This window comes from Echeneis naucrates, chromosome 5 (assembly GCF_900963305.1).
Source record: "Echeneis naucrates chromosome 5, fEcheNa1.1, whole genome shotgun sequence".
NCBI classification, from domain to species: Eukaryota; Metazoa; Chordata; class Actinopteri; order Carangiformes; family Echeneidae; genus Echeneis; species Echeneis naucrates.
Genome location: NC_042515.1, coordinates 8,143,807 through 8,161,241, shown reverse-complemented (window position 1 = coordinate 8,161,241; position 17,435 = coordinate 8,143,807). Strand labels below are relative to the sequence as shown.

The window sequence follows — 17,435 nt, the reverse complement described above, 5'->3', positions numbered from 1 at the left end:
GGGTTACATTACATTATACATTACATCGTACATTTACATCACCTTCCCTAGCCGGGAATCGAACCCCTCCCACCTGGGTGCGGGGCGGCAGCATTACCGCTGCGCCACAGCGCTGCTTGAGTTCCTGCTCACATTTGCGCTATTTCACCATTTCACATTTACGTCACCTGACCTAACCGTGATGACGTACCACTCAGAGTGGGCTGCGATTGGCTCCAGCATCCCACGTGACCTCTTCTTCTTAGCTCCGAGTCCTGTTGATTTGTTTACAATTTTTATCAGTAAATAAAAATAATTTTTCTTGTGTATATGCTACAGTTTAACTGGTTGATCGATCAATTATATTTATGTGGACCTATAGGCTATTTTATGGGCATGTCAGATAATGTGTAGGCTTCCAAAGGGCACAAAGTCGATACATTCGGGAGGCCAGGATGAGCGTTTGTCATGTGAGTGTATGTTCTTAAAATGGTAAACTTGTGTTCAACGAGTTCGTGAATTATGAAACATACGGACACTATCCGGTGGGTGTTTCCGAGGAGCAGAAATGTGTCATTCGCAGGCGCTCTGCCCGTTTCCAAATGAACGGGAAGCAATAGTAACGTTATACGTCAAAAATAATGTCATCAGTTCGTCAGTCGAGCATGCTAACCAGTTAGCTAACCAGTTAGCTAGCAGTCCATTTCGAAGCGACTAACTAGTGTAAGTGATCCGGCAGTGAGGTTCACTTAACGAAGGCTACTCTCCCACAGCTAGGCTAGCTGGCACCCATTTACACAAAGATTGACAATGAATGGCCGAACAAATGCATTCTCAATTTATTATTTTTTTTATATAATAACATACCAGCAACCTACACATTGGCTTTTTCCATTTCGCTTTCCGTACACCCAGCTGTGTTTCTATTTGTGTTTCTTCCTTAAGTACGCACGATTCAGCAGTAAATCAGCGTAAAGGGGAACAGGAACTTGGGGGGGGGGGACCGAATCGGTTGACACACCGGCTCTCCCCCGCGTCCGCGGACAGCTTTGGACTTGGACTTGGATGATTCGTCCTTTTTTTTTCGGGGAGATGCGGACACAGAGTCGTTTGTGAGCACAGGTAAACCGGCTGCTGTGTGATAACTGTCCAGGGTGTGTGATACTGAGGAGCTTGATGTTGTGTTATGAGTTCCGCTAACGTTAGCATTAAGCACAGAATGGAGGTGCTATTTTGGCTTGTTGATGTTAGCCTTGTTGGTGAACTGAAAACACGATGCATGCTTTGTTCAGATACTTCTCTTACAGCCAATAGGAGTTATTCAACTTTATTATCATTATTATTATTATTATTGAACACCGCTGTGACATAGAACGTATCATCATTGGTTTAACATGTTGAGGCTAATCGCTAATAACGCTAGCCGTTATGCTAACCCAGGCATTTCACTAACATTGAAGCTAGCCAAGCTAAATTGTTACACAGTAACTTTAATGCAGTTTGATAGTAAAGCAGTGATGGGTGTTTTGGCTGAAGTCAAAATAAATAGTCCAAATAAAGAAATGCCGTCTGGTTCATTTGGTTACTAAAACTTGCATGCTGATTTGAAACAGTAATGGCAATCCAGTTTAAATGTTTGGAAAGGGAAATGTTTTAAAATAAGTATGTATGTTTAAAAGTAGAATATATTACAATTAAAATGGGGTGCTAAAAAGATAAAATTCTATTGGAAAGCTGTTAAAAATATAAATAGTGCCTTATAAATAAATAATAAATAATAATTAGCGTTATTTAAAATACGGACTTGGGAATACATTTTATTTTTTTTTGTGGTTAAAACAGCATTTCAAGAGTGTCTTCTGGTAAGACTCTGCTATAGATGGTGTTTAAATATGTTCAATAAATGTCTCATAATAGCACATGATTACATTGTCATATTTTAAAAATTCCAGTCAACTTTCACCATTGATCTAAGGCTGTATGGAATCACAGCTTCTGAATTCTACTGTGTTCGTGAATCTGACATAGTTAAGTTACCTATAGGTCCTTATCATCAGTCAGTTGCTGGCCTGTATCAGGCCCCCGTCACTAAATGCACACAAAGCAAAAGTTTTCTGGGGGCATTTTGTTTTCTTTTTTAGACATCAACAGATGCTGTTGCTCTGAGCATCTTATTTCTGTGGCATTATTCTATTATTATTATTATTATTATCTATTATTAAATGGCCACTTTAACTAGCTGTGAATCACCTCTTGCATATTCAGGAACTTTGAAGAAAATATCCAGGCTATAGTGTATTGACTTCTGAGCACTGATTCACATGTTTTTGACAGGATGTCAGCAAAAAAGCCATTGGAGATGACCGTGCTCATCATGTCTTGGAAGATCTTTGTTGTCCATGGAAATGCTGCACAGGAAGGCCAAACCCCTGCCCATGTGTCAGATCATTATCGAGGGAAAAGAGGTTCGTGATGATTGTAAAAGTGTGGTAAAGGCTTGCCTTCTACTCATGGGCTTTATCAATGCAATGAACTTGACTTACTCACCAACGTTGAAATAGACAGATAGATGGATGTATTTTATTGATCTCAAACTGTAAAATTCTCAAATACAAACACAAATACACATTCGAAATGTTTCAGAAGCTCTTTCTTGAGCTTGACATCCTGAAGTTGTCTTCCAAAGTCCGGGCTTTGCACAACAAACTTCTATCATGAAATCAGTGTTGTTTAGTTTGCCGTTCTGTGCATGTGCCAGTTACTATAACAGGTTACTATTGCAGGTTGGTGTGATGAACCACATTGTGAATAGTTGCATACAACTGTTGGAGTTACCTTTAAAATACCTTAAAAGAAAGTGACATGTTTCTAACTGCACTTTGTTTCTTGAAGTTATTGCACTTTAAAGTGATACTTTTAGTCATTTCATTAGAAATTTTCTATGTAAATGTTCTTGTCAAGGTCTTCTGAGATACAAAGCATCAGAGGCCAAATGCCCCATTTTAAAATGTTTCTCTCAGACCAGAGCACACAATAAACATCAGTCATCAGCCAAATGCTGGTAATCTATTGAGTGACTGGTTAAGTTAAGCACTTTAGTGAAAGTTGTTCTTAAATTCTAACTGCATTCTGTTTTGAAATGTATCTGGTAATGCCAGCCAGAGTCAATATGTTGGAATACAGTAAGCAATAACCTCCTGCACCAGTGTTGGCAAATAAAGGTGATGTTTAAAAAGTTTTTCATGTTTTGTGTTTCTTACTTAAACTTTACTTAAGTGAGAGTAAGAGTAAAAATTGAAAAAAATTCTGTGTGGAAATTGTTACCAATTTTTTTTAGTTTTGTTTTTTTTTTTTTTTTTCCCCCAAGTAAATGTTACTAAAATAATGCTAAACTAAGAATTAGGTCCAGCCAATTAAAAGCTTAGAAAAAAGTAGTAATTATTTCCTACAAAAATGTGAGTAAATGCAGTGGTAAGTAAAGTAAATTTTACTTAAGTGGAATTAGTAAAATTTGCTACTAAACCTTACAAGTATTTCTTGATTAAATGTAATGCCTATTAGTATGTAGACTTTACTGGAGAATGTCCTCAGTTAAATTTAGTCGGAATGGAAATTGTTAGAGGTTTTTTTTTTTTTTTTTTTTTTTTTAAGTGATTCCCACTCCACATTTTTTTCAGTACTCGCCTGTGGCCCAGAGAGCTGATGGAGAGACGTCTGGCTTCATACATATGGAAAAAGTGTGTAAGTAGTGTGTCAGACACATGACCTGCTTTGGGCCTTGTGCATCATATTGTATGACAACAAATGTTGGATCATGTTGCTTGACTCACTGTGGATAACTTATCAGATAATGTAGTATATTATACTATAGTATATAATTACTTTTTTAAAATCTGGATGTGACAATAGTCAATAGGATATTTAAAATATTTAAAAGAGTAGTTAAAATCAAATATATAATGTGGATATAGAAACAATGTTGACGCTGGACAGAAAGAAAAAAGATTACACTGCTGTCTAGTGAAACGTACGCATGTGCAGAATTGGTTTGCAAGTTTATAACCAATTGTGGAAAAAGCCTTAACAATAAACTACTTTAGGAAGGAAAATGCATTTATGCTGTTGTCTAATGATTTTGAAAGATGGATAAAAATGAAAGTATCTAAGTATCTAAATTCTTATATCAAACATTTAAAGCATTTTTTTCATAAATTTTGGATGATTTCAAACAAAGTTTACACTGAGACAGAAAGACGCAGGCGTTGAAGCAGATCGAGAATAAGAGACAATGAGGAACAATAGAGAGATTACCTGACAACATCGCTGTCAGTGCAGTTTTGATTTTGACTATCGTTCATCGTTGCCAAAGAGCAGTACAAAATCACTGGAGTACACTAACGTCATTTGCTCGAGTATGTTTGTTCTTAGAACTCCAAAAATGAAAGATTTCATATGACAGTATCCTCTTGAAGTACATGCAAATGTAAACCTCTGTATGCTTTAAAGCCACTTTCCTCACAGCTGATGCTTGAGATTTTGAAATGTCTCAAATGATCAAACGAGAAACGAGAAAACAAATTCTCACCCAGCTACATCTGTCTTGTCATGAGGAGCGAGAGCAAAGATGATGCTTGATTTTATTTTTTTTTTCTTCTTGTGGCAGGTTTTAATTTTCATCTGACATTTCATAGTCGTAACAAACAAACCGACTGAACACTGTATACACAGCAAAACAGACAGAAAAGCTCAGTTCAAAAGGATAAAAAGATAAGAAACACCACACACAGCAATGCCAAGACTTTTTAAAAAAGTGACTCTGACAATACCTTTTTAAATTGAAGTCCATCGTATCATGATGAGTAACTGTGATGTGAAAAAACTGTTGAAGCATGATGATGATCTGACTCTGCACAAAGCCTTAATGTTTAGATACTGTTTCAGTGGTAACCAAGAGCCAAGTTATGAACAACACAACTGCTCGTTATTTTAGCAATAACAGTGAGAAGAGAAATTATCTAAAGGGTTTCATTTTTTCTGTTTTATATAGCAGCATAGAAAGTACTCAGAGGATGGAAAAGTAACCATTTTGGCACAAAGCTTACACCTTGGTTTTAAAAACATGACAAAATACAATAAAGTAACACAAAGTATACCAATACAGCCAAAAAACAACCTCACTTTGATGAGCAAAGGATACCTGAAAGCAGCTTTCACTTTCGCAAAATGAACAAAATGCAAAGGACAAATAAACACATTGTTTGCTTGATACAAAGAGCCATATCACACTTGGCAAGTAGTCACAAACTATTCCAAACACCAGGCATCTACTGACATTAAATGAGTAGCAATCTGTAGCAGGTATGCAAAGAAATTATATTCAGACAGGAGGTGAGTTCATATTCATTCCTGGTTTGCTTGCCATCTTGTGGCCATTGTTGAGACTAACCAATGGAGATTTTAATGAAAAAGCTTTTTGTGCTTAAGCATTGAAAAAAAAGCACGACTTTGAAAAGAGAACGCCTTCTCACAGAACCCACATTGGCTTTGTATTTTTCTTTCTGCCATTTCAGGTTTTCATTACATCACGGAATATAATGAAGAGGCATCTTCAGAAGCTACTGCCTTTAACCTGTCGTACATTTTATCAACTGGCCCTACAAATTCAACCAATCTGATACAAAATGGAGCAAATTTCATGATTTCCTGTGAAAGTTATCTTTTCAATTTTATTTTGAGCCAGAAAAATATGAACCAGGAGTGAAAACGTTAAATCAAAATTCACAAAGAACATCTTTCTTGTTACTGTCATCTTGTTTCTCACCTCCCTTGTTTGGGCCATGTGGTTTCAGCAACTACTGTGAATGGGCCATTTGGTCTTTGTCTGTTTTCTAACACACGCACACTGTGGTCTTTTGAATAATGTCTTTGACTATACCTGCTGGTCTAGTTAATGATGCACAAGAGCTGCTGACTTCGACTCTGCAGAGCTCCTTCATCTTCATTAATTTATCGGATTATGGATATTTGGATTGTAGATATCAATCCAAGATCCAAATATTATTATTGTTATTCAATAATGATGTTTTGAAATGAGATTAATAATTTAAATGCTTTTGACCTATCGATGCCCAACACACCTAATGCACTCATCTTTTCAGTTTAACTTGAGACACAAAATGGTACAAACTGAATGTGGTAGACCAGGGTCCCAAAGGAAACACCGGAAACAACTCGGACAACACTGTGCTCTTGCGTCTTTTAAGATTATCCCAAGGCAAAAAGGCGAGGACAAGAGATGATGATTTTGCAGCTAGGACAGTGCACATTTAGCATTTTCCCCTCAATTTTCAGACTCAATAAAAGGACAGTTTCAATTGCAGCTTTCAGTTTTAGTTTAAAGAAAGATGAATTGCATGCCAAACACAACCAAACTTTTTCCTGTAACACTCCAAGTGGTTGTTTGACAGCACAGTGGTGCTCAACCTTTTTGGCATTCAGTACCTAACATGCTTACCCAACCTTAGAGGAATATCCAGAATTGCCGTTTTTTTTTTTTTTTTTTTACTTTTCTCTTTTCTCAGCTTATGATACTTGACAAGTCAAGGAAGAGTTGCAGTTTTTTTCCACAGAAGGAGGCACCAATTACATTCATATAAACAGGAACATAAAGGAAAAATACACAGTTTTTAACTTCTTGAAAGGTTAATATGATTTGTGTTTAATGCCTTAATGTCTACGAATTCTAAAACCAAAGCCAAAAGTGATGGCGATCTCAAATATTACACGAAGTATAATATTTCTGATTAAGCTGCATTATGCTTTATCTTTTTTAAACTGTCCATTTGTGAGTCTGTAAATATTCTAGCAGTGAAATCAAAATGTATTATTGAGCCACTGTGCTTGCATGCTTCTTCATTTGGATTGATTGAGCTCTGAATTGTCCAAACAAGTACATAACTTACTCTTGCTCTATGGTGTTCAGCTGTTTCAGGAAATCACTACAACTTCTATCGATGCCAAATATTTAGGATTTATTGCTGGAGGAGCAAATGTCCTTGTGCAAGGAAGTCAAAAGGTTTTCAGCAAATATGCCTTTTCATATCATTTCCTGACAGAAGGAAAAATGTCTGTAGGATATCTCTGGCCTTATCTTTCAGTGGAAATATCAAAAGTCACTTGAGGGGTTTGGACCATCGGGTTGGGAACAACTTTCTGGTTTCACCTCAGTATGCACACCTACGAAGTCATAAAGACCAAGTCAGCATCACTCACTACATTCAAGCTCCAATTTGAATTTTAAACATGAAGAAGCTAAGCAGTTTGTGTCTTTGATGTGATGAATGGAGACAGTTTGCGTTGGCTGCTGTGACTTCTTTACTGTGATTTAGAAAACCGAAGCGGTTTTCAATTTTTTATTTATTTTTTTTTCTCAAAATACTTAAGACAAATGACACATAACACAAACAAGACCAATCAAATTCAAGTAAACACAGTCAGCTGTTTTCTTCATCTTTCTTCAAACACATTTAAAGTTGACAAAATACTGCCTTCACTACTTCACCATGAAGTCACTTTAACTTTACTGTGAATTTGCGTCTGCTGATGTACGAATTGGCTAATTGCACAATGTCTTTCAATTTGTTTTCACAGTACTGCAGAACATCTGTACTCCTGTTAGAAACTATTAGAAATGCAGTGATTCTGTCCGTATCTACTGTACATACAACACAAGACGAGTGCGTGAATCTCGGTCCACATATCTACAATCCTCTACTTCAGTAATGTCTCCACATCATCTGTCTTCTCTCAAACATCAACAAGTGACTCCTCTGGTGTAGAGCGCTCTTCCTGTTGACCCTGTGACACAGGACGTGTTGCCACCATTGTGGTAGTTAAACCTGCTTCCTTCCTCCTCCTTTCTTTCTTTCTTTCTTTCTCTTCTGCACTTTCCTCCTGCTGTGCTGAGTTACATCCGTCACACAGAGAGTCACAGAGCAGAAACCTTGACGATGTTGGTGCTGGCTGAGCTTGTTGTGGTCTGGATGCTCGGGGCAGCGGGGAGACCCGGGGCCGGGGGCGGCCGCCTCTGTGGTGGCCCGTGGAGGCCGTCGCCATCAGGGGTCAGAGCGGGGGGCGTCGGGAGGCTAATGATGGCTGTGGTGATCCTGCCGCCTTTGCAGTTGATCCTGCTGCTGTCGTCGGTTTTCAGGTTGAGGTTTGACCGACTAGAGACGAAAAAAAGAGTGAGGGAGGTAGAGAGACTATAGCTACAAGGATTCTGTTGAAAAACAGCAAAAGTTGGCTCTACATCGAGCCATACTCAGAAAACACTGCTTACATATTATTTACAGAAGCTGATTTTTTTTGCACACAGGTTTATGTTTATTTGAAGCAAAATATAATGGAGATTTTAAATCTAATCTAAGTTGGAAATTGAGTGCGACTATGCCATATAACTGATTTATTGCACAATGTCTCTACAGTCCCCTTTATTGACTACATTGTGGAATAACTCTTTTGCATCAATGTCAATTTTTAAATGACCAGACATTTTTCTTTCTCCGCCTTCAGTGTTTATAGACCATTAAACAGATTCAGTTTCGTCTGCGGATAGACGCAGTGATCAGGATTTTGTTGTTGTCAGAGGGTCTCATCACAGTTGCCACCTCCAGGATATTCATGTGTAACTTAAATTTTTTGACGTGGACAGGAGGATAAGAAATTATATAATTCTTTATTGGGTGTTAATTGGAAATCTGGGCAGTTAGGTTTTTTGGTTATGTGTTGTTGCCGTGTCTTGTTGGATTTATAATATGTGCTTCTGCTGTTGAGACTCACGTGGTGGTTTGTGATGGAGGGTCGGCACACTGTATATGGATGGCGCTGAGCTCCTGTAGGGGCCCCTGGTGTGTGGGGATGGGATGGGTGGAGGGCGTGCTGGCATTAGGTAGAGGAGTGTTCCTCTTTATCCTGCAGCCACAGCAGGTCCCCACGGAGCTGTCGTGGCTGGATATGGTAGGGCTGCGGGAGGGGAAGGTCTGCAGTGCTGTCTCTAAACAGTTTTGCTCGTACATCTGCTCGTCCACAAACTCATGAGCCTGGAGAGAAAATCAAGGATGATGGAGAAGGAAAAGGACAACTGACAGACAGATTCACTGTAGGGGACTTGATGACAAAAATTTATCATTTGAAAATGTACAAATAAATATACTATGCCAAAGTAAAATAATTATTAATTTGATAACTGTGCACTTAGCACATTTTCTATATGGACTTACTGGAAAGCATCTTGTGCACATTGAGAGTATCTAAATTCGACGCTTTGGTGAGGGGTTAGTCTAAAATCCCTGCACGCACACTAGACATTACCCTCTGTTTACACTCAGTGTCTAGGGAGAAGTGTCAAACTGTCATCTAGTCATTGCAAATCATTTTTTCCGATTGATTTTGAAGCACAGATTTGACAAGAGGGAAATCATCCATATCACAGTCATAAAACTGTCATTTAGTCTTTTTAGATATGGATCTGGAGGATTTGGGTACTAAAGACAGGACTTTTAATGATAGAAGATACATCTTTTAAACCGAACTTATTGAAAATTGTTAACAAATGCACATAACCACGTAGATATTAGTAAGCAGTTGGCATTGAAATGGAGAAATGTGCACTCACAGTGGTTTTTTCCAGACAGTGCAGTAGGTGGTGGTGTTGGCTCTCTATCAGACAAGTGGACCTCGTCAGCTTCTGCTCATCCTCGTCTGTACCCTGAGTAGACACACACAGAAACAAACAACAGTCGTGTTCTGTTGGCTGTTAAGTATTTACTGGAAAATATGCAAGTGAACTTTGTCATCACTAATGAAAAGTTAGCGATGCGATGGTGTGGTTTCGCTTCATGCAGTTAATTTTCTCGAGAACTAGCTTTGGTCTGTGGCTGATGATTTCACTGTCATCTCCATTGTGAACAGGTACTGTATCCAACAACTCTTGCTGTTGGCTTTCAAATAATTTACTGGCCAATTAGTTACATAAGAGACCTAATTTCTGGTTAGTGCAAATTGATCCTTCAGCTTTGAGCCTGCCTAAGCAAGTGGTTTGTTTGTAATTTATTTTCTCTATGGTGCATCTTTTGTGTCATTCGTGACATTATTGCCTGTGGTTTGGTAAGTATGCTGCAAAACAACTTCCCCTTCCAGTTTATGTTAACTAATGACATAAAAACTGTGCTGTTGCCAGCTCTTTCTTGATTATTTGAGTAGGTACCACTGAGCAGGATTTGATCCTGCTAGCAGCCAAACGCTTATTGATGTATAAAGTGTCAGGAAGAGGAAAAACAGTAGAGTTGATAAAAAACAGAAACAGCAACTTATAGCCCCATTTTTTTTCTTTTTGGTATCACTCCAAATGGGACTTGATTTCAAAGACTCAGGCTCTAATACAGCTTTGTCTCAAAGTAATCACAATTGCCAAATAACATGAATACTGAAAACAAATTAATTCTCTCCCCACGGTGCACACTGTTACACAAAGGATTTGGGTAGGAGGCGATCCAGCCCAAGGACTCTTCTTTCAGATTCCAGACACATGAACAATACAGCGACGTGAGCACGAGAACAGTACGCCCCCTTGATGTCTCAATGTGTGGATTTTCCCTTTGGCAAAGGTGCCATCAAAGATATCACATAGCTATAGAGCTAAAGACCTTCTAAAGCTTTAGAAACTGTGTGAGACACGTGTCAAGGCTCGAGGTTCTCATTGTAAAGGAATGAAACCGATTTAGTGCAGCCCATAACTAACATTACCTTAATTGCGGTGCAGACACGGCCTTACCTTCATAAATTTATTTATAAAAGAAAGTCTAACTCAACAACTGATGGAAAATAACATTATTATGACAATTATATATAATATATGAATAATTTATTAATAATAGTCAATTTGGTTGAAAAATATAAAAGTTTATGCAATTTTATTCTGCATTATAAGAAGAAAAACTGTGAAATGGCCAAAAGAGTTGTTCATTGTTTGGCTCACACAGAGGATTTAATACCTGACATATCATATCCCTCCAGGATCATGTCCCTGAGCTACACCTGAGCTACACCTGAGCTACACCTGATTTTCAGATTTTTTTCCTCATAGTACTTCAAAGTTTACTGACATATTTGGTTTCCCTCAAGTATAACAATAGTGATTGATAGTACGCCGTGTTGGATAGATGTGATGAATCAAACAGAAGTTGTAACTGTGACTGTGCAGTTAAAAATCCTGTGCTGCCAAAACTAGGACCTGCTCAGTAATTTTATAGAATTTGCCGCAATGAGACACCTATAATATATAAAGTAGAAAATACTCTCCATTAGTTGGACATGTGGCAGTCTGCTTGTTTGCTGTTTTACCTGGAGGGGTAATATCAGCTTAGTTGGCGTTAAATGGAGAGACAGATCCAAGACACGATGGCCTGGCTCATATTTTGGTGAGATGGGGATTTCCGGAGAGCTGTGTGCAGTCACTGAGGCAGCTCAGCTTGTTTCTGGATAGTCAGGATATTCTGTCCAAATGGTCGTGATGCCCCGTTAAAGCATTGTGTCTTCTTTTCTGTTTCTACACGCTAAAAACTGAAGATCATTTGTGTGGAGCTGTTTAATATGTGTGTATATATTTGCCAACTGAGCCTCTGCCAAACACACACATACGTGTGTGTGTGAGAAATCAGTAATTTTACAGTTCTGCTCAACTTTTATCATAATATTGTCGCTACTTATGATGTTTTGGGTCTATTGTTACAAAATAAATGCTTCACAATCAGACTGAATGGCCAATTCCTTCACCCACTTCGGCGTTATTATTTCTCTAAACTGACTTGTAACCGCCCATTAGGAGAAGCTGATGTGAGAGTGGGATGATGATATATATTTGCCAACTGAGCCTTTGCCAAACAGTGTAGCACTGAAAATCCCTTTCCGAATCACTGGAGGAAAATCTGTGGTGTCAGGAAGCTCAGGTGTGTAAATGAAGAAATCCTGTCTACTCTTCAGTAGAAAATGAAAATTCAAGTGAAGAGCATCCAAAGGGGTGAAGCTGTGAAGCATTTTTAAATACATGGTTATGATAAACTTAACAGGATTATTCACAAATAAACTTCTATGATAATGACCCTGCAATCTTGATTACAAATAAATAGCTGTCAAGAGTGGGGGAAAAAAAACCTTCAGGGGAAACTGAAAAAGACCGTCTGTGAACTTCTAATCTAACTACGGCTTATGAGAGAACCACTCATTTTGTCATATATCCCTATTCACTCCCACCCCAGCCCCACACAGTGCGGCTGACTGACAGACAGCAGTGACACCACCATAATTTGATGCGCCAAGACGCTGGCAGCCTCATCACAGACACGCAGAGGGATGGGGGTCGCTCAGCACTCACAGATGGCATTTATATGATAATTCTAACCACTTCCAGACACCCATGAGCTTTCAGACTGGACTCGATTAGATCCAAATGGATTTTAGTAACCATCTGCAAGAAAGGGTGTGTGTGACTGAAAGCATGAGTGATGGACTGGATGGGAAGGATATAAGCAATTAGCTCATGCATTACCAAACACATTTTTCAATGGTGGTGACAAGTTAAAAAAATAAAAAGTGCATGAGTAAAAACTAAAGTAGGAACTTGGGTGGATGGTCGACATTGGTAAGTGGATGAACGAAGTGCATGTAATTTAAATAGCTGGACAGTTTAAGAAATAGGCTTATTTGCCTTCTTGTGGCATTAGATAAGAAGATTGATACCACGCTCCTTTCTATACACTGTTATAGAATTAGAGTCAGCAGCTAAGTTTCTTACCCTCGCAAAAAAAAAACGAAAACAAAAGGGAATACTAACCTTTCCAGAACATCAAAACTTCTTTAAAGTTAGTCTCTAAAGTTCACAGAGCAACATGTTGTATCTCATTTGTTAAATTCTCCAAAAAAGTTTCAAAACTGGCAAGCTGCAGTTTTACAGGGAGGTATGTGTCGCCTTTCTGGGCAACACTGGTCGTTTGGCTGTGATGACTGTTGGCCATTTATTTATTTTTGTGTTTGACAGCTCGCTCTGTGCCACCTTATTGCAATTAATGTGTGTGAGAATGTGCAGTGCGGTACCGGTGGTGTGCCCAGTGCTGATTGTTGATTGAAAAATCTGTGGTTTTAAACCTCAGCTGGTGCAGGCCGTCTCTTGTCCCTTCCAACTCCCAACAATGGAGGCCGTCCAACTGCACTTGGGTTGCCTTTGAGCTGTCAGAAATCTTGGTGAGCTTTTAGTGTGATCAGATTCAGTGATTAACAAACGAATGGGTTAGTCTTTAGATGTACTTTGTTGGAGATTTTTGGCAAATGCAAATAGGCAAACCAAAAAGAGTGAGCTACTTTTTTTTTTTTTTTCTTTCCCCAATATCTAGAAAGGAGTTTGGTTTAAACACCGATCTTTTTGATTCCTTGAATCTTCTTTGGTATTGCATTTGATGTATATTTAATGTTTATTGCATTGCACTACATCATAGGCAAAAACTCACACAACAAGGGACACTAAAACCACATGCTGGTTTGTGCTTGGGTAACAAATCAGATGTATTATGTTCAATAGAGAACTTTAGAGGTGGAGGGATGTTTTTGAGTCTGGACAGATCATCTACAGTCAAAGCTAAACGAGCTGTGTTGCTTTGGTTAACCTTCTATAAGTGACCTTAATATCTATCTTGATATCTTAATATCTGCTTTGCAACATGACTTTCAAATGGTAGCATTCCTCTGTGTCTGCTGGATGTGTAAGTAATCAAATGTTTACTAACCATTTTCTACATGAGCTTTATAAGATAATATGTGTATACTGTGTTCACAGCTCGTTTCTGTTGCCCCCAATCAGCAGAAAAGTTCATTATGCTGCATTGTAGGTTTAAGCTATGAACACAGCATATCATGTGTTTATAATCCTGAAGAAGGGCTAAGAAAGAAGCACGCTGTGTAGTAGGAACAGGGGGTGAAGGCGTAGCGTTCCCCTCTGGCTCATTGTTCACTGGTGCAGTTTTTAAGTGTCCTGCAGCCATTTTAATGCTTTAACTAATTATCACCACAAACTACTGAGCAAGCAGGTAAAGTAAGAGCGGTCTGTGTTGTTTGAGCTTGCTGCAGTCACAGATTAAATCAAGTCTAGTACTGAAGACAGCCAAGTAAAATACCTTGTGTGATTGTGCTGATAGCAGTTGCATGGAGGATTATTGGTGTAACTCCTCTGCTATCACCACTGCTCCATATAACAACAATCTAATGACTCCAACTTCTGCTGCTCTTTTATAACCTCTAAATGACTTTTAAATTGTCCTTTGGTTAATTGTGGCAGTAATTGTTTTTCATTGTGTGTGTGTGTGTGTGTGTGTGTGTGTGTGTGTGTAGATACTTGTGTGCATACTGCAGATGTAGACTTGCATCTTCCAAGTTATTGAGTTGCACTGAACTGAAATAATTAGTAGATGGGTGTTTGACAAGGAACAACATGATTAAGTTCTCATGCTGAATTACGGTCTGCAAACACTTTATGTCATTTCTAATGAATGCTTCGCTGATGGTGGTGCTTTGTGTTCAGGGGGTCAGGGGTCTTTCTCACCTTCAGCTCCAGCAGTTCGTTGAGCACTCCATTGCGTTTGCTCAGGAGGAAGGCGCTGGCGCTGCCGGACTTGGCTATTCTTATCCTGGCCAGTCTGGCTTTCTGCGCGTGGGAAGAAGAATAGGTTACAGCATCAGACAGGGTGGGTGGGTGGGTGGGTGGTCAGAGTAACACAAGATGACTAATACTTAATTCAGCGTCGAGAAACTGGCAACTTATCACCCAGACTCTGAAGTAGTCTTCACAGCTACTACTGTACTGCTTTTCTTCTATTTAGATTTCTACTCTGCAAAATAAGTGGACACCAGACAGTACAACCATATGTCATGTTGAACATTTAATTCCAAAACCATGGGCATTAATGTGCTGCTAGAACCACTTCCACTCCTCTGGGAAATCTCTCCACAAAATGTTGTAACCTGGCTGCAGGCAGTATTTACTCCCGTTCATTCATAAGAGCAATGGCAATGTTGTGCCGTAGAGCCTGGCTGGCATTTTGCCTGCCCCCTTTCTCCCTAAGCTGTCATACGGTCTTTAAGTTCTGGCTCTGCGCAGGATACGCAGATTCTTCCACACCAAACTCTGAAGATAATTTCTTTATGGATCTGGCTTTGTGCTCTCGTGGACTGTCATTATGAAACATTTTAGGCCCTTACATGAACTTACAACATATTTTTATGGAAAGTCAGAGTGGAGTAATGGCATCAGTCCCTTAATGGAGTTTGAGTATTTCTGTTTTGGTGCATTTTAAGCGACATATGTGCAGAAATTTGTGCATACGAGTCTCTTGTGTTCAAGCTGCACACAAGTGACACATGCTGTATGCAGCTTTCAGGTCAGAGCGACAGCGAGCATTTGTCTAAAAAGGCAGCAGATTAAGACAAAACAACATTCATCCATTGGGATAACTGCATGGATCCCACTTGGCCAAAGAATTATCAAAACATCCACAAGGTTTTTTTTTTATTATTATTATTATTTTATTTATTTTTTGTAAGTTTTTCAAGCTCGTCAGGGTGCTTTGTTTACCAGCTCAATCAAAGTTATTTGTGTGACGGTTTGGACCGCAGTCAAGGATAAATATGTCCCCCAGCCCAAGACTGGTTTGTATATGAGAAGCCTTCGAGCTGCTGAAATGCTCCAGTTTGCTCAGAACAGGTTTTTTTTTCTTTCATGTGGAGATATTTCCATCCTGCATTATACGTGCACGTGTCTGTTTTCAGTCGTGGAAGCTACAGTAGGATGATAATGTTGTAGCTTGTGCTATCAGGCTAACTAACAGGATTTCTGCGATGCATGCTGTGGAAATGCTAGCACGGGTTGATAGTTGTGGTTTCATTTTGACTTTTTTCCTCTCATTTCCACTGAGTAATTTTTTCAGTTGTCCCGACACGTCTTTAACTGAAAACATGCTGGGAATGAAGGTGGTTGTGGCCAAATAGAAGCCCTCGTTGTTGCTATTGAAATGTTTTGGGTTTTTTTTTTTTTGTTTTGTTTTTTTTTTTTGTCAAGATACTGGTGGTCTAGTGCGACTAGTGGTGAAAGTGTCCATTGTTTAGACCCAATACTATAGACAAAACAGATTTTTCTCTGATATGGTTTATTTTAAACTGATCCTAGGAGGACTACCAAACCTGGACTAATGAGGGTCCACACAAATAAAGAGAATATGTTTTTAAAAGTGCAATGTTTGAAATAAAAGATGTACATGTATAATGCTTAATCTGTGAAATATATAAATGCAAAATTAAGCCAAGTCCACCTGCTGATGTAATTTGTTAGTGAATGAGTCACACAGCTAATGGCTAATGGATTGTTTACTGCTTTAGTACCGTTTCTATCAATGTGAGCCAGAGGTTTATGACTATGCACATGTGCAACGAACGTAAAATGAATTCAGTGTCAAAGAGTATTAGCCAGCATCTATCAGTCTATTTCACTTTTGATAAAATTACAGCTGTGTGCAACTTTTTACAATCATATCCTCCTCTCTGTGTAGCAACTAAACAAATGAAAAATCATGGATTTGAGAACAGAATAGAGAGAGACAGGAAATGAAAGAGAAATTGTGTTGGGAATTTCTTTAAATGAACAGGATATTGGGATGAGTCCATGACAAACGCCACTGCCTTGGGTGCTTTTGGACACGTTAGGTGAAAGACATCTTTAACCTCGTCCTGCTGCTTTCTCTCCCACAGTAAACGCATTTCAGAAACAGGAGACAGATGGAGCAATCTCAGCTTCCCAGGCGTCAAAAGTAATGAAATAAGTTTGGATGCCTCAGAAATTGTCCATCAGATTGTAGATACCTGTGAGTGTGTGAGGTGTGCTAGAGACTGATACGTAATAATAATGATTGTTTATTTACGTGCTCAGCGTATAGAATGGGAGACAAAGGAGTGGTGGCGGTGTGTGTGTGTGTATTTTGCTTCTTTTTCCGTGGCTCTGGTTGAAGAGTGAAAGAATTCGGAAGTGGATGTGCTGTCACACGCTGCCTGCTTTTCTTATTGATCAAAGAGCCTTCTCGACACAAACAAACTAACTAACTCTGATCCTGAACTGTGCAAGAGGTCTGCAACCGGTAGCACTGATGTGTTGATGGGCATCCTGTCATGGTCCACTGAGCCTATCTCTTGTCCAGGATGCTTTCACTCTAACCACATTCTGAACTAATAAAATTTTGGCTTATTCTGAAGTCTCGATGAGTGACCATGTCAAATTTGATCGAGTCCAGAGCCAGTCTGAAGTAATAAGCCACAATAATATAAAATCAAATCTCCAAATGATTGAAGGTGTCACACCAAGGTCA

General features: G+C 38.9%; 1 protein-coding gene across 1 annotated transcript in view; it reads right to left on the bottom strand.

Annotated features, from left to right (window-relative positions):
* Positions 1 to 7,731: 7,731 nt before the first annotated feature.
* LOC115043860 (potassium voltage-gated channel subfamily D member 3-like) overlaps positions 7,732 to 17,435 on the bottom strand; it is a 72,883-nt gene continuing 63,179 nt past the window's right edge. The window contains exons 3-6 of the mRNA XM_029502611.1: positions 14,627 to 14,728; positions 9,653 to 9,745; positions 8,818 to 9,077; positions 7,732 to 8,204 (exon numbers count right to left, since the gene is read on the bottom strand). Of these exons, the coding sequence (XP_029358471.1) occupies positions 7,967 to 8,204; positions 8,818 to 9,077; positions 9,653 to 9,745; positions 14,627 to 14,728 (693 nt within the window). The 3' untranslated portion in view covers positions 7,732 to 7,966. The remainder of the gene's footprint in view (positions 8,205 to 8,817; positions 9,078 to 9,652; positions 9,746 to 14,626; positions 14,729 to 17,435) is intronic.